Raw genomic sequence first — 19,010 nt, forward strand, 5'->3', positions numbered from 1 at the left:
ATTTAAGAACTCAGAACAAATATTACTTCTCTTTTTATTTGACAAGAGGAAATTGTTCGGATGATAAGCACCCCTCACTTCCAACCCAAATGTTACGAGTTCGAGTCACCAAGGGAGCAAAAGGGATAGGAGCTCCTAGGGGAGGGTAAAAAAAAAAACTTCTCTTTTTATTTGTTAATGTTTACCCTACAAATCCAATCAATAAATAAAATACCTAATAATTTTCCTATATTACTTTTATGAATGGAATCAATAAGGCCTAGACTCTAGAGGTTTATCTGAACCACTTCAATAAATAAAAATATTTATACATAATTGAATCTTCTTTTAGCTTTTTCATGCGTTTGATCCATGAATCATTATCGTTTTTTAATTATTATATAATTAATTTTAGGGAAAATTATACGGTTGGGCAAACTTATACTACTTAATTACTCATCATAGCTATAGTTTGCTAAAATGACCACTCGCGACAAATATTATACAATAATTATGGTGGCTGACTTCGAGTTTGTATAATTAGCCACATTTGTGTATATATAATTCGCCAGAATATACAAATACATATGTATAATATACAATTATCTAACCGATATACACATAGAATTCACCTCTCTCCCACTCTCTGCCCTCTCTCGCCTCTCTCCTCCCTCTCCCAATCTCGCCTGCCATATATCAGTGGCGGATCCAGGATTTTCGTCAAGGGTGTTAATACTTTAGGACAAGTAAAAAAATAAACCTTGCTAGTCAGATTATAAAGATTGGCTTCAAAATATTCATACCTCAATATCAAATTAACCAACTATCCAAAATGAAAATTCTTAAAACGGAAACTTACAAAATATCAATGGATAAACTAATGAAGATGAAGTAGGACAAATATATTGACGAATAGTTTCATACACACCAAAATATGTAAATTGTAAAGTGGTAACTACAATTGCACTCGACGACACTTCATCTCTTGAAATGTTTTCATAATGCACTCATTAGAAACATCTTTAAATACTTTTTTCTCTACATAAGGCACTATGCAACCATCTAAGAATTCGTCATCCATTCGATTTCGCAAGTCATTCTTGATAATCTTCATTGCCGAAAAAGTTCTTTCAACTGTAGCAATGACAACAGGTAGAAGTAAAGCAAACTTCACTAAAAGAAATACGAGAGAATAGGTTAAATGCTTCTTTGTCTCAACCAACTTTCTTGAAAGTTCTCCAAGTCCACTCAAATTGGAGAACCTTTCATCAATATCACGAACATCAATAATGTAATTAACAAGGTGATTCTCAAGAGCTCTCATGTTGGAGCCATCAAAATCATCAGGATATATTTCAGTCATTCTCATTATCTTCTTTATGTCAAAATTAGAAAATGAATCAATTGGATTCAAGCAAGATACTCCATTAAGCAAATCATTTGTCACCTCATTAAAACGATCATTAAGTTCTTGCAGTTGCCAATCAATGATTTTATAAAACACATCCACACGATAATGATGCAAAGTAGTACAAATAACTACTTTACGTCATGATCTCTCAGAATTAGCATATGGATCATCAAAATTGGGTAATGAAATGTCATGTTTGATACAAAATGCTTCTACCTTTTCTTTAAGTGAATCCCATCCAATATTTTTTTTTAAGAAAGGATCTCATTCATTATCTCTTAAAGCTTGCAACCTTCTTTTTGCTACCTTTACAAGAATCATGGCATTTGCAATGTCTTGCTCCTTTTTCTGTAATGAAACATTAAGATCATTTGTGATTCCTAAAACATCTGTCATCAAATGCAACAAGAAAATAGTCTCAAACGTTTGACAACTTCTGAGAAATCCCAATGCGCTTGCTCTTTCTTTCAAAGTACTTGCATTTTCAACAAGAGTATCAAGTACATCAACAATAGAGTCAAAGCTACTAATAAAGTTTCCAAATGACTTGTAGTGAGATCCCTAACGAGTATCACCGGCTTTAACAAGACCAAGTTCTTGATTCAACCCTCTACCCGTTTCTAGTTCACCCATATCCAATGCTATTTGGAGATTTTTTTTGAGATTCTCGAAAATTATCCACACGTTTAAGAAACTCCCAACACATTCAAAATATTTGAAATTAATAATACAAGTTTACCTACTTGAACACACTTTTTAGAAACCGCAACAAGGGTCAATTGAAGTTGATGAACAAACCAATGAACAAAATGAGCCGATCTACTTTCTTGTCTAATCAACGTTTTAAGACCACCTAGCTCACCTTGCATATTACTTGCCCCATTGTAACATTGCCCATGTACATTAGATAAAGCCAAAGAACGGTGAGCAAGTACATCAACAATTGCTTTCTTTAGAGATAAAGCACTAGTATCTTTAATATGAACAAGTCCAATAAATGCCTCCATCACAAACCCCATTTTGTCAACATATCTTAGACAAAAAGCCAATTGCTATTTGCGTGACACGTCTCTAGATTCATCAACCAATAAAGGAAAGTAGTCACTATTTATATCCTTTATTATAGCCTTAACTGCTTCAATTTTACACGCAGTCACAATATCTTTTTGGATGTCATGAGAAATCATTTTATTATTTTTTGGAGCTTTTTCTAACACAAAAGGTTTAATTGCATCACATCTAGCAGCTAACCAAGAAAGAACTTCAAGAAAATTACCCTTGTTTAATGACGATTCACTCTCGTCATGACCACGAAATGCAAAACCTTGATCCAAGAGCAGTTTTACCACATCGATTGAAGTGTTTAACCGAATCCAATATTCATGCTTACTTTTATCATCCAACTTGTAAAATGCGGCTTGAATGGATTGTTGTTCTCGCATGAGATCTTCACACTTTCTTTTGGATTGATTATGAACGCTATTTGGTGGACCAATATGTGTAGCAAAACTATCCTTTCTATGCCAATTTGTAAATCCCTTAGTCGAAAATACATTACCACCACCTTGATTTAATGTTTTCCCCTTGAAACAAATAACAGGGTAAACAATAAGAAGCATCCACACTAATACTGTATTCCAACCAATCACGATATTCATCAAACCACGTATAAACAAAACGACGTGGTGTTCCAAAAAAATCAGTTTGAGGAAACTGATGATTTTGAGGTTGACAAGGACCTTTAATGATATATGCCCTCCTTATCTCATCACGAAGATTTGGATGATAATTCAAAATTGGAGTTCTTTCAGTCGGATCAGCCTTTAAATCATTTACATCAAATTCTTGTCTTTGGGAAGAGTGAGATGATATTTCTATTTGATTGACATTTTCATCTCGGCGTAGTTGATTTTGAGGCGCCAAACTTGTTTTGGGTACTCTAAAAAAATACTTCTCCAAACTCATTGAACACCAAACTGAAATAGTAATCAAGTTGAAGTATACCAAACTTATTAAAAATCATCCACAATACACCAAATAGTTGATCGATACTCAAATAAATAAAGTAGCTTTTAACATAAAAATTAAGATATTCAAGTCTTTCAACACATGATTAGAAAAAACTAAACTAAAGGAAAAAAAGAATTAAGAAATACCTTTTCACACTTCAATGGCGGTTGAGGAAGAAATATACAATGATTAAAGCTTCCAATTTCTTAAAACTTGCAAATATGTATGAAAGTTGAGAAGAGAGAAAGGTAAAGAGTAAAGTTGTAAAGGGTTTTTGGGAGAAGAAGAAGTCAAAAAACTAAAAGGAAAAGACAACTATGAATCTATTCTTTTTTTAAATTAAGAAAAGTCAAAAATAGACCTTTTGTTTCCTTAACTTAAAAAAGGTAACTTTTGTACTTTTTCTTAAGAGAAAAAGGGAACAAATATTAAATAAATGAAATGTTCAAGCCCCTGGGATCGAACCCAGGCTGAGTTTTGCCTTTTCTAAGAGAACAACGGAATAATGAAAAAATTTAAAGAAAATGTCAACACTTGGGCTCGAACCCGGAACATTGATGCATCTTTGCACAACCTTAACCGCTGGGCTGTCAACCTTTATTGTGTCAAGGTTGTTCAACAATTAGTATATATCCAAAAAACTCGATATTTAGTATATATACTCGTAAAAATTTTCCGACGAAGGTTGTTCATCTGACCACCCTCGCCATATCATAGCTCTGCCCCTACCATATATACAAATGCATATATATAATATACAATTATCTAACCGATATACATATACAATTCACCTCTCTCCCACTCTTTGCCCTCTCTCGCTCGCCTCTCTCCTCCCTCTCTCAATCTCGCTTGCCATATATACAAATGCATATGTATAATATACAATTATCTAACCTATATACATATACAATTCACCTCTCTCCCACTCTTTGCCCTCTCTCACTCGCCTCTCTCCTCTCTCTCCCCTCTCTCTCCCCTCTCTCCTCCCTATAACATGTAGCTACGAATTGTAATTATCAAACTATAGATATGGAGAGTAAATAGACTATTTTTGAGTGGCTATATGTGAAAGTTCCTCTTCAATTATTAGATACTTATGAAACATTTTTTAAATTTATATCTTTTTCCGCACAAGAGATTTGTTAATAAAATATAAAAGAGTTTTTTTTGTTAAAAAGAAGAAAACATAGATTCAAATTATAACTACTCATAAGACATTATTCCTCAAAACCTATCACTTCCAGTATAAAAATACATTAACGAGTCCTTAATAACTTGTGTTAATTTATTTTGGGATAAGGGTCTAAAAAATATCTCAATTTTAGTCGAATTTGTTGTTGCGATATTAAACTTTCATGAGGATCTATTACCTCCCTAGACTATTTAATACCGTATTTTTTACCCCCTGAACTATTTAATAGTGTATTTTAAAGGTATATATGTGCCCACGTGGACACATTACTATTTATAATTTTGCATTATTTTTTATATCCACATGGGCAAATATATATGTTTAAAATACGGTATTAAGTAGTCTAGGGAGGTAATAGGTCCTCATGAAAGTTTAGTATCACAACAACAAATTCGACCAAAGTTAGGATATTTTTCAGACCTTTATCCCTTTTAATTTCGATAAAGGGCCAAATATACCCTTGTACTATAGGAAATAGTTTAAATATACCCCTAGTCATACTTTTGGGCTAAATATACCTTTCCCGTTGTACTTTGGGGCTAAATATATCCTTATGATTAACTAACGACATGTGGATGGCCAAAATTAAAAGAACCATTCAATTAAAATAAATCAAATTTGATATGACCCGCCCCACCCCGCCCAATAATTTAACCCGATTTAATCTATTGACCCACCCAATTTATTTTTCAACCAAAAAACTTAACATCAAATTGAGTTCTCTCCAGAATTCATAAACCACAAACACAAGTCATAAATTATACACAAATATCTTAGTCTACAAAATAAGTCTAAGGATATGATTATGTGGTGGCCTGTTTTCCGCATGCTCCTTTCACCATCTTCATCAGTAGGCTCATCTACAAGACTTCGTACACCAACTATGGATTCCAAAGAGCAAGTGGACTGCTGCAATAAAAAAACGGGTAAATTACAGAAATCACATACTTTTAAGGCAAAATTATAATTTATCCCTTAAAAGTTTATAATTACAGAAATCCCTCAAACGGATACAATAATATAAACGCTGATACATTAATCTGATGCACGAGATACATTAATCGTTAAGTAAGATACATTACATTTTATACATGATACACTAATCTGATGCGCGAGATACACTAATCTGATGCGCGAAAATGAGGAATTTTGGAGATTTGTAAAACTCATAGGGGATAATGGTAATAAGTAAATTAAAAGGTGGGATTTCTGTAATTTTTCCATAAAAAACGCTAGCGTTTGTTGCGGCGTGAAAAAGTGCAGCAATTTAAGAAGTTAAAGTTGAAGTAGGTTTTCTGGAGAGAACTCAATCGGACATTAAGTTAGGTCGGGTTAAATTATTGGGTGGGGCGGGGCGGGTTATATTCGAATTTGATTTATATTAAATTGAATAGTTTTTTTAATCCTGGCCGTCCATGTGTCATCAGTTAATCATAAGGGTATATTTAGCCCCAAAGTATAACGGAAGGGGTATATTTAGCCCAAAAGTATAACTAGGGATATATTTTAACTATTTCATATAGTACAGGGGTATATTTGGCCCTTTTTACCGTTTTAATTTAAATGAGTAATTTTCATGATTGAAAATGAAATATAAAATAAAAAATTACAAAGACTCATTTCAAAAACTCAATTTACACATAGCTAAATAACTAAACATTTCGAAATTTTAATTCGAACCTCGTATATAAAATCATCGGTCATATTTACTTCGATCCAAGTTCAAGGTTGCACTTGACGTTTTTTTCTCAAAAAATAATAATCGAAATTCAGGCAAATTCATAATGTTTTAAGACTTGACATTTATTATTTTTAAAAATTAAAATTCTCAACTTTATTTCCTTCCTTTTTTTAGTGATGACATAAAACGTATAAAGCAAAAAATAAAAGACATAACAACTACAGTAGTAATAAAGATAGCACTTACCACCATGGATGTGTTCGAATCCTAGGTATGAATTTTTTTTTGATAATTTTAAATGGATCGTATCGATTATGGAGAGCGAATTCAGAATAATTAGGCTTTACTGTAGATATTGAACATCGGGCGAGAAATAAAAATAAAAGAAAGCACTTGATTTGTCCTATCTTTTTTCGATTATCTCAATTTTTTAAAACAAATTCACATTATTATTATTTCTGTTTTAATTTGTTTTTTTTTGATAAAATTTAATTTTAATTTTTCACGTATTTTATTTAAGGCTACATATTATAAGATTCAATTTTTATTTTTTAAGAAAATATTAGAGGGAATATTATTTTTTGTTTTTTATAAAGGTTTGGAAGTGATATGTGGCAACTAGCAATCAAAGAAGAACTAAAATTTGACACGTAATATGACTGCTTCGGTAAGAATTCTATTATTCTATGGACGGTTTTGTTTTTTAATGCCACCGATAAATATTTAGAATGTTAAAAATAATAATTAAATAATAAGACAACGTTTCTTTGGCTTTTAATGAAGAGGTATATAATAAATAATATATACACAAAATACTTCTTTCGTTTCATGTTTGAATTTTAAAAGTTGATTTTTTCTTAATTTTTTTTTATTGAGGTATCTGGCACTTCGATTAATTTCAGAAAATATTTATCACCTTTCATCAATAACATGTATTATTATCAAGTAATTTTATTCATCAAAGTCGGGACAAATAAATGAATCATATTTTCTCATATGTTTCTTTAAAGTATTTTTAAATATTTATTAATTATTACTATAACTTATAATTTTAAACGTTCCTTTTGATTCGTACACTTCCTACATTTTAATGTATGTGATGTTGTTTGATTTTTTGAAAGTTTATTAGTGTATTTTAATTATATTTTTCCTATGTTTTAAGTATATTAATTATATATTATGATTAAAAATATATTTTTAAAATTTTAAAAAAAATTGATATCTCAATTACTAACAAAACTAAAAAAAAATTAACTTTCAAAATTTGAACAGTACCAGATGAGTTGAGTGAGACAGTATATGACTAGTTTTGAATTATTTGATTAAGATTATTTTAGTTATGACTTGTTACAAAATTGACGTGATTATGACTTATGAGTATCGAGTATTTTGGTCAATATTGGAGTATTAATTTCTTATTATTAATGTCATTTAAGCTCTTTTAAATCATCTCATTTTAACTGTTGTTTAGGTTTTTTTTTTAAAATTTTATATTTATTAAGAAGAAATAATAACCACAAAATATAATAGCTAATAGCAATTTTTATTAAATTATTTCTATTTAATAAAGATTGATTATTTTTTTCTTAAATATTGTGCATATATACTTCTATAATGTCAATCGTATAGATGAAAATAATTATATTATTAATTTTGTATAGTCTTGATTTTCTAAAAAACCAATTATATTAAGACAACTTCTTTATGTTAGAACAATGTTAAAATGCGAAGAAAAGTGTTTCTTACGTTTAAATCAGCAAATCATTAATTTGATTACTAAAAAAATCATTTAAATCACATGTTATAGTACATTTGACTAAACCAATAATACTATTTAAAATTCTCTAATTAAATAATTAACTCGTTAATACAAGTCTTCATCGTACTTTTAGTGTTTTGTTTTTTTGTTTAACTATATTCGGATATAATTATTTTTAACAAAACATTACTCCCTCCGTTCAGTTTTACTTGTCACTTTTGACATATCAAGAAAAGACAAATATTTTTTTCTTTGTTTTACCCTTAGCATTAAATACTATTCTTCAAATTATTTTTCAAAATTTAATACTGAACATCAATTAATAGGGACAATATAGTAAAATACCTATATTAATAATTATTTTTTAATGAATGCGTCAGATCAAACCTGACAAGTAACCGTGAACGGAGAATTATATTCGAAATCTTTGATAGCAATTATTTAACTAACAAAGTTATATGGTGAGTGTGATTAAGACCTCATTCCTATCTTCGACAAGTCCTCTCAATAACGTCATAAACATGTAATTAATAATTAACCAAACCAAAAGAGTAAATAAATTTAAAATAATATTCGCATTTGTTATAACTAACTAAAAATAATAATGATATAAATAACCAACACAACCGTTCCTTTTTAAATAAACATCATATCATATCTCTTTAAAAAAAAACACAACGCTAAGTTCACACAGTGATAGCATATAATAGTGATCTCCATATTCTTATTTTATCTTCTATACACATAATAATAAATTCCTACGTTCATGTATAACTTATGCTGATAAAAAAAAGAAGATAATTAATTGTAACATACGCTAAAACTTAATTTACGCAATAATTTAAATGCTAACTAAATATTAAGGAACTTTTTCAATTTTAACAGAATGAAAAAGACATATATTGATCATTAAGGAAATTTAACAGTAGCTGAATTAATTACAAGCTAATGTCAAGATTAAACACTGTTTTTGAGATGCCAATAAGTGTTGTTCATCCTGTTTTTCTAAGATACTTAGAACAAAAACTTTGAAGAACTTGATAAAAACAAAAAAGTTTAAAGAATATTTTCAAAATAAAAAATAAAAACTAGTAGAGAGAATTGAATCAGAAACATATTAGAAATAATATACAAATATTTTTGTCAAGGAAGAAAATCGAGTCCACTGAATACACATTGTCCCCTTAAGAAAATATATCCTCCCAGAAAATTGGTTGTTTCAAAATGAGAGAAAATCCCTCTATTTATAGACAACAAAAGGTATGTGAACGAAATGCTTATTATTGTTCCTTATCAAAAAGGTCACAACCCTTTGGAAAGTTACAATCTTTTGTAAAGGTCACAACCTTTCATAAAAATCACAACTCTTCTTTTTCTATTCACACCTTTTAAAACCCAACAATATAGTTGTTGATCATCTAGCTACATTTAGCTTGAGCAGGACACTATATGCTTTAACAACTTCTATTAACAAATGTTTGTGGGGGCTAACGGTTACGTTATTTTTCTATAAGTCAAATGCTTTTGATAAAATTTTAATTATCTGGAAAAAAATTATGCTAATTAAAAAGAAGGTATGATTACTCCTTAAACTTACAAAATTCTCTCTCTGTCCCTAATTACTTGTCCACTTTTCCTTTTTTAGTTGTCCCTAATTACTTGTCCATTTTAACAAATCAAGAATGAACAATTTTTTTTTTTACCTATTATATCCATAATTAATTACGTTGAAAAAGATAGAACTTTTTGAAAATCTGGACAAGTATTTAGGGACAGAGGAAGTACAACCAAACCACTAACTTTCTCTTCTTGAAAAAAAAAACAATTTTTGAAGAGATTTGAGAAGTGAAGTAGAACCATATTATAGAGGACACAAAATGGCATGTATACCTTGTATGAAAAAGGAAAATAAAAAAGTCAATGACAAAAAATGTCATGATGCATGTCCTATAAAATTTTAGTAGTAATTGCATTTTTCTTACTTTGACAAAATATGTCAATGCAAATTTTGAAAACTAAAACTACTTTCCTAGTCATATGAGTATAGCCCCATCCTAAATAAATTCCTTGCCATAACCTAATTAATGACAACAATTAATTGCAATTATGGAGATCTAATACAAATTTCAGGTTCCAAAGTAAAAAAAAACGAATCTATTAATTACCTCCATTAACTTAATTTTCAAAAATTCAAAATTATACTCATTAAATAACTTCACATCCATCCCTTCACTAACCTCTATTAATTAGATAATGGTATGGCAAAATAAGTGAATCTTTTGGGACTCCTTTTAGATTACAACTTACCATTCTACTCATTTTAGATTTACTAATCAATATTGCTAAATATTTTTAACTATATTTACCTTAAGTGATTTGATTATATAATAAATATTATAAATAGAACTTAAAACACTAAAATATAGTATAGTAAGGAGAGATCGTAAAATGATGTAGTACAATCATACACGCATTCAAAGTCATGAATGTACCAATTTCATTCAATCTCAATTTCTATGACGTGAAACATAAATTTCTATAAAAAAAATATTTTTTAATTTTATTTTATGTGATATCATTTAATTTGACACGATATTTAAGAAAAGAGTAAGACTTGAAACTTTTAACATAATTATCAGATACTTGAGTGATTGTAAGTCATTTCGTTATTGATAAAGAAAATCTTAAAGTTGAATTGTTTCAAATTATGCCGAGTTTGACATTCTTTTTGAGTGTCACGTACAATATAATTCTTATTTAAATTTAAGATCTATCAATAACAATATCTCAATCTGTACGAGACAAAACTAAGGTCTACAAATACATTATTCTTTTGCAATTCAGATAAAATTACACTAAATATATCATTATTGCGATGAATATGAATCTATAACTTTTAAAAAATGATTTTAATACGAGAGGGACGGTGCTGAGCTTAGAAGTTTGTTTGTAAATACATCAAAGCCCATTAGTATGCATTATTTTCTGGGAAATAAATAGGAAAAGGACAAAAAAAGAAAAATAAAAGAAAACTAATGTATTTTTGCATGAAGAACTTGAAAATAAAGGTTTTTAAAAAATTATATAAGACGCTTGGCAGAGAATATTGCAACCATTATTCACCAATTGCTTCTTCTCTTTCTTCAAAAATAAAAATAAATTCTCTTTCCCTTCACTTTTCCCTCAAAAAAAATAAATATATAATTTTAATTTGAATATGTATATAAGGAAGGTTGTAATCATTATTAATTAGTACTATAGTTTCCTAGTTAGTAATTTTTTTTTTGTGGTCTAAAAAAAATATGAAGATTTGTTCATCATGGTGTACTAAATCAGCATCAACAAAACTTTTATGTATTATGATTCCATTTATTTTAATTTCTATTTATTTTGCATTTGGGAATTCAAAGAATTCATCTTTTTCAACTTCAACTTGGTTTTTCAGTTCAGGTTAATATTGATGATTTTTAGTGGTATAATAATAATAATGTTTTAAAGGGTACTTTGGTAATTATTTCTGTTTTTTCTAAACAGGAAAAAATATTTCAGGCGACGGCGGCGGTGAGCGGCCGGAGTTGGTGGCGGTGGCGGTCAACGGTGGCGCTGACCGTGAAGAAGCAATTTTGGAAGATTATAGTTTTAATAGTAGTAATAATTTTTCTCCACTTACTGCTGAAGCTGATCAAGAATTTCAAGAAGAATTTCAAGAAAATAAAAAACCAGTAAGTTTTTTTTTTTTTAAATAAATTTATTTTGATGTTTTAGAAGAATTTGTGATTTATGCATGTGTCATTTTTTTAAAGTTTTTTTCTTCTTGTTTTTCATGTTCTAGAAGAATTGTGTTTTTTTCTTGTATTATGCATGTAGTACTTTTTTTTTTCCTCTACTTTTTCCATTTTTAATGTTTTAGAGGAATTTTTTGGTTTCACTATGATTTTTTTATTTTTTTTCTTAAAGGTAGAGCTTGAAACGAGTTTTACTTAAACAACAATAACATACTTAGTCTAGTCTCACGAGTGGCATCTGAAGAGGGTAATATGTACTTTTTACTATTTCATTGAGAGGTTAGAACTTAGAGCCGGTTTGAATTGACTTATTTTAGGTGTTTTAAAGTTTTTTCGAGTGTTTTTATAAAAATTCTAACATAGCTTTTGACTTGAGCCCATCCAAATAGGCACTTAGAAGTTGTACTTTTTATCCAATGATAGGGGAAAAGAAAAGAAGAAAAGATGACTTTTCTTTTTATGTTTTTGTTTTGACTTTACCTTATTTTGAAGTGATTTCATAATTTAAAGCAAATATTGATATTAATACTAGTAGTTATTATTAGTATGGAAATAATTTGCATGTACAAACCAATTATCGTTACATATTTGATGAGCTAGTTCAATCTCTGTGATTTGGTAATTTTGTAGCGAATGTCGTGGATGAATCTTCCCTTTTTTTTTTTGGATCGAAGATCGATTGATTTAATTTATATGTGTTTTTTTAAGCAGATTATTACACAAAAGAATGAAACTTTTAACATTTCATTGGAGAAACCACATGAGTTGCCATCTTTGAATGAAACTCATGCTCTTCCAATTGAACCCAAAATCAAGAAAAAGTTAACTAATTTGGAGAAGTTAGAAGTCAAATTGGGGAAAGCTCGAGCCGCCATCAAAGAAGCTGCTATGTCTGGAAATCAAACGGATGATTCAGACTATGTTCCATCCGGTCCAATGTATTGGAATGCCAAAGCTTTTCATAGGTATGATTCTGTTTTTATTGGTTGTCGAGAAGTCTTCCACTCTTTTTTTTTGACCGAGATGACTGTTGTTATGATATGCATTTAGATAATTCAAAAGCTTTTCATACGTATGACTCTGTTTTTATTGGTTGTCGAGAAGTCTCACATTCTCTTTTTTGGACCGAGATGACCGTTGTTGTGATATGCATTTAGATAATTCAAAAGCTTTTCATAGGTATGACTCTGTTTTTATTGGTTGTCGAGAAGTCTTCCACTCTCTTTTTTGGACCGAGATGACTGTTGTTCTGATATGCATTTAGATAATTCAAAAGCTTTTCATAGGTATGACTCTGTTTTTATTGGTTGTCGAGAAGTCTCCCACTCTCTTTTTTGGTCCGAGATGACCGTTGTTGTGATATGCATTTAGATAATTCAAAAACTTTTCATAGGTATGACTCTGTTTTTATTGGTTGTCGAGAAGTCTCCCACTCTCTTTTTTGGTCCGAGATGACCGTTGTTGTGATATGCATTTAGATAATTCAAAAACTTTTCATAGGTATGACTCTGTTTTTATTGGTTGTCGAGAAGTCTCCCACTCTCTTTTTTGGTCCGAGATGACCGTTGTTGTGATATGCATTTAGATAATTCAAAAACTTTTCATAAGTATGACTCTGTTTTTATTGGTTGTCGAGAAGTCTCCCACTCTCTTTTTTGGTCTGAGATGACCGTTGTTGTGATATGCATTTAGATAATTCAAAAACTTTTCATAAGTATGACTCTGTTTTTATTGGTTGTCGAGAAGTCTCCCACTCTCTTTTTTGGTCTGAGATGACCGTTGTTGTGATATGCATTTAGATAATTCAAAAGCTTTCCATAGGTATGACTCTGTTTTTATTGGTTATCGAGAAGTCTCCCACTCTCTTTTTTGGTCCGAGATGACCGTTGTTGTGATATGCATTTAGATAATTCTGTTGAGGTAGACATGTTAATGGAATAGTATTCTAGTCGTTGCCATAACATTGCTGAAATATTATGTTTGGTTGAGATGTTCCAACTGGTCCAATCTATTAGAATGCCAATTCTTTTCGTAGGTGTGGCACTTTTTTTCCGATCATTATCAATATAACATGACTTTTATTAGTTGTCAATAAGTCTTCTACTTTTTTTGGTCCCGATATGATCGTTCCATCATTGTGATATGTGTAATGATATGTTGTTGAGGTAGACACGTGAATGGAATAGTATTCTAGTCATTGCGATAACATTGCTGAAAATATGTTTGATCGAGATGTTGTTAATGCTTTTCATAGGTATGGCTCTGTTTTTCGATCATTATCAATATAACGTGAATGTTTTTGGTCATCTAATCGATACCTCATTATCGATAAGTCTATTTTGATTATGTCTGATATGATGATCGTTTGGTCCTATATTTTTTTCTCTCTTTATGATAGATAATTCTTTCGAGGGAGATATGTTAATGCAATAGGTTTCTATTCTCTGCCTTGACGTTTGATGGAAGTATGTTTAGTCGTTGTTGCTGTAACTAATAGTTATGTTAGACTTTTCTCATTTTGCCTTCTTGCAATTGAAAGTATCGTCGTCCTTGTCATTTTAACTGTTGATGCACAGAATATGTTGTCGCGTATAGTTTTGAAAAACAAAAACAGAGTCAAATTAGTTTGCTATATAAATTATTCAGTAAGATTACAAGTTAAATTTTTGAGATTGCTTCCAATTGAAGCAAATTTATGAAGCTATGTTTTTGGTTCTAATTTCAGGAGTTACTTGGAAATGGAAAAGGAATTCAAGGTATTCGTGTACGAAGAAGGAGAGCAGCCTATTTTTCACAATGGTCCGTGCAAAAGTATATACGCGATGGAGGGAAACTTTATTTATCAAATGGAGACGAGCAAATTCCGGACTAGAGACCCCGAGAAAGCTCATGTGTTCTTCCTACCTATCAGCGTGACATCGATAGTGCACTTCATATATGATAGAAACTCCAGAGAACATTGGAATCCGATGAAACAAACACTTACGGATTACATTAATCTTGTTTCTGGGAAATATCCTTACTGGAATCGAAGCCTAGGCGCAGATCATTTCATGCTTGCTTGCCATGATTGGGTAAGAATCTTACACACTCCTAACATGAACCGTCTTTTGTGTATCATAATTAGCAACTTGGTAAAATATGTTGTCAAGAGTTAATGATTGTTTTGAAATGTGTTGATCTTGTAGGGGCCTGAAATTTCAAAGGCTGTTCCAGAGCTATTCAAGAACTCAATTCGAGCGTTATGCAATGCTAATACCTCAGAAGGATTCAAGCCTTCTAAAGATGTATCCTTCCCAGAGATCCTCCTCCCAGGAGGTACGATGAATGGCCTGATCGGTGGTCCATCTCCATCACGTAGATCAATCTTGGCGTTTTTTGCTGGAGGGCTTCATGGACCTATACGGCCTATACTTCTCGAGCATTGGGAAAACAAAGACGATGACATCCAAGTCCATAGGTACCTACCAAAAGGCGTCTCGTACTATGGCATGCTAAGGAATAGCAAGTTTTGCCTTTGTCCTAGTGGTTATGAAGTTGCGAGTCCACGAATGGTTGAGGCACTCTACACGGGATGTGTCCCGATCCTCCTTAAGGACCATTACGTGCCACCATTTAGCGATGTTTTGAACTGGAAATCGTTCTCCGTTGAAGTCCCCGTTGATCGAATTCCCGACTTGAAGAAAATTCTGGCTGGGATTTCAACAAGGCAATATATAAGGTTGCAAAGAAGAGGTAAACAAGTTAGGAGACATTTTGAAGTTAATATGATTCCACAAAGATATGATGTTTTTCACATGATACTTCATTCTGTTTGGCTTAGAAGATTGAATATGAGGCTTCATGGTCTTGAATATTTGTGACCTATGAGTTTTCATGTACAATATCCTCGTGGTCTGGCTTTTTCCGAACCTGGTGCATAGCAAAAGCTTAGTGCATCGGGCTGCCTTTTATTAGTTTGTATGATACTTCTTTTTGTGTTTATGTGTGCCACGTTTTGTGTTACAATGTAATTGTGTAGACTTTAGAAATCTACTTTTTGATTAATTTAGTGTAATAATTTGTTTTTTTAAGCGATTAATGTAAGTTTCATTATATATCAAAGTTTAGTTGGCCAATGGGTTATAATGAAGTGTTTTTGGTTTTTTCTTCTAAATTTCCCGTTTGATATTTGTTGTATATATATCGGTATTGTGGTTTGGTTAAATTTGAATTAGTGCAGAGAACTTTCACATTATGGTATAATAAGTTTTTCGAGAATGATTTTGTACTTCGATTTGAATCAAGATAAGAAGATAAGAAGTACGTATTACTCCATCATATTGATAATGACGTGTCATTCTAATTTAAGTTAATGTTTATATTTTGTAATTTTTTTGGATTATATGAAATGGTGACCTTCATTAATTGGTCATAGTTAGATCAAAGATCAAAAGCCTATAATCAGCATTGCAATATAGCATGTGAAAATTACTATACTTTAAGGGGTCGTTTGATAGAGTGTATTAGGAAAAATAACTCATGCATTAACATTGTGTATTACTAGTATCTTGTTTGGTACTCTTTTCCAACCTATGTATAATTAATGCTTGCATTAGTTATACACTCTATTGTGTATTAAGGTGTGTATTGATAATACCATGGATTTCTAGGTATTAGCAATGCAATGGTTTTAATGCATGCATTAGATTAACTAATGACAAAACTAATAATAATAATAATAATAATAATAATAATAATAATAATTATTATTATTATTATTATTATTATTATTATTATTATTATTATTATTGTTATTATTATTATTATTATTATTTTTGTAAAAGAATGTGGGGGTATTTTTGTAAATAAATATTTTTTTAATAGTCTTTATACAAGGTTTGCTATTTCCAATACATCAAACCAAACAATATATAAGAAATAATGCAAGCATTACTAATGCTTGCATTACTAATGCTTGCATTACTAATGCATGCATTACTAATACATCATATTCAGCATTATTCTTATACACTCTACCAAACGACCCCTAAAATTACAAATTCCAATTTAGTGTTGGTCAATGGTCATTGCATCACGGATTTGGAGGCCAACAAATTGAGGAATTCTGTGAAGAGCTGTACATTTCAATAATAATAATACTCCTTCCATTCCATATGAAGTTCATTTTTGAGGCATTTTTTTATTTTTTAAATTAACTTAGTTCAGTTTTTAAGATTATTTTTAGAGTGTTTTTTCAATTTTACCCTTCATTAGTTAGTATTGAAATTAGTAATTAATTAATATTTAGTTATTTTAATCATAAATTTAATAATAATTAATAAGGGTAAAAAATGGAAAACTAAGTTCAATTTATGTCTTAACCTGCTTTTCTTAAAGGGGATGAAACACCTCAAAAATTAACTTAATATGGAATGGAGGGAGTAATAATATACTACTCATATAATAATAATAATAATAATAATAATAATAATAATAAATATATATATATTTTTTTTAAAAAGGTGTTCAAGGTTATGTCACATTGGCCAAGTGGCTTTGTGCATGTAGATTGAAGATTGTCATAACGTAGAAGGTGGTCGTATATATCTTGCTATTTTTAGTAAAAAACATAAATTAAAACACGAAAAATGAAAAATAGAATCATATTATATTATATGGGTATAACAATCAATTACTATAATAGAAAAAAAAATCTCATAGCAAACGAGACTGTTATGACTTATGAGGATGTTTTGACTAGATTAATTATTTTTTTTGAATATTTTTTATTTAAAAAAAATATTTACATTTATTATCAACAAACTCGCTTTATTAGAGAAGCACACATATTCAAAAAGCACGAAAGGACATATTTTTGGTTAATAGTATATATTTTTTTTCACTCTCCTTCTCCCCCATCTCATTTGGTGAATATTTGAGTTTGATTTGAATTTAAAGAAAAATAAATTCACATTTATTATTAATATAAACTAGCATTATTCAAAAAATTTATATATAGCACATATATTCGAGACAAATGAGAAGACATATTTTTACTTAATTAATACAGTACTAATTTTTCCTCAAGGGTTAAATGTTGTGAAACGTATTAAGAGATTAACTTACCTATATAATGAGCGATTGAGAGTATGCGTACGACTTTTTCTAAATATTACTTAAAAGTGTTTAACAATAATCATTTCATATCACTTTCAATATAACGTTTTCAAGTGTTTGAATGAGCTAACATTTAACCATAAAACTCAAATTAGATTTTTAAAATTTTATTAGATTTTCTGTTGTGAATCGAGTTGAATCCGTAAGGGCTTATGGGCTAGAATTGATGAAGGAGACTGATTTAGTTGAGATTATCAGGTCGAGTAAAATATTGGAGAGTTTTTTATGAGATTTAGGCCCAATTATAAATTGATTAAAAAGGATTGTAGGTTAGAAAAAAAAAATTCATGTCTAGCTTTAGCTCAGTCTGTTCTTCTCAACCCTCTCGTGAATGTGTCTCTCATTCCCTTTCCAATTACACATCCTAATTCTTCTGTCGTTCTACAGTTTCACTTTTATTGTTAACATTTCATAGTTATAATCCTTTCAATATTGAAATCAATATAATATATAATACCTTAATGTTTTTGTTGAGAAATCCTGGTCATTACATTTTCAACTTCCCAAAAATACACACACACAAAACTTCACTTTTTAATAGTAAAATACATATTGAACACGATTTTAAATTTTAAGACTTATAATTTCACAAATACAAATATAAAGTTTCAATTTTTTAATTTCAAAATCGACATAGATAATATATTTTGTTGGTGTATATGCATTTTATTATTAAAATAAAATATTAAGTGCATATGTTAGTGGGTATAAATTGTGATAAAAGATGACTATTGATTTTTATAACCTATATGACCATTAGTTCTTGTAACTCATACGTCCATTAGTTTTAACTTATGTGACATCTATCACATTCATCTACGCCACATTACTACCCCTCCTTCTACCCATTGATTATATGAAAGACTTTTTCACATATAAATAGTGGTCTTCCTTTGGGTTGAAATATTTGGAGAGAAATAATGTAAGCAAAGATGAGAAGTTTATTTTGAGGTTAGTGTAGTGAAAGAGAGAGTTGAGACAAAGAAAACATTCTAAGTCTTCAACTATATTCACAATACAAAATAGAGTATTAT

General features: G+C 29.9%; 2 protein-coding genes across 2 annotated transcripts; one reads left to right on the forward strand and one right to left on the reverse strand.

Moving 5' to 3' along the window:
- Window positions 1-934: 934 nt before the first annotated feature.
- On the reverse strand, window positions 935-2,409 carry LOC125826702 (uncharacterized). Its single transcript, XM_049506053.1, has 3 exons — window positions 2,253-2,409; window positions 1,697-1,779; window positions 935-1,426 (listed from the first exon to the last, which is right to left on the reverse strand). The coding sequence occupies exons 1-3, from the start codon at window positions 2,407-2,409 to the stop codon at window positions 935-937; spliced, it is 732 nt and encodes a 243-aa protein (XP_049362010.1).
- An 8,788-nt stretch (window positions 2,410-11,197) lies between these two features.
- LOC125825996 (probable glycosyltransferase At5g03795) lies at window positions 11,198-15,730 on the forward strand. The gene is made up of 5 exons (XM_049505292.1): window positions 11,198-11,482; window positions 11,567-11,754; window positions 12,529-12,782; window positions 14,543-14,891; window positions 15,006-15,730. The coding sequence occupies exons 1-5, from the start codon at window positions 11,335-11,337 to the stop codon at window positions 15,678-15,680; spliced, it is 1,614 nt and encodes a 537-aa protein (XP_049361249.1). The 5' UTR covers window positions 11,198-11,334; the 3' UTR covers window positions 15,681-15,730.
- The last annotated feature ends 3,280 nt before the right edge of the window (window positions 15,731-19,010 follow it).

The sequence above is a fragment of the Solanum verrucosum genome, unplaced genomic scaffold, assembly GCF_900185275.1.
Source record: "Solanum verrucosum unplaced genomic scaffold, falcon-dt-bn FXZP01000125.1, whole genome shotgun sequence".
NCBI classification, from domain to species: domain Eukaryota; kingdom Viridiplantae; phylum Streptophyta; class Magnoliopsida; order Solanales; family Solanaceae; genus Solanum; species Solanum verrucosum.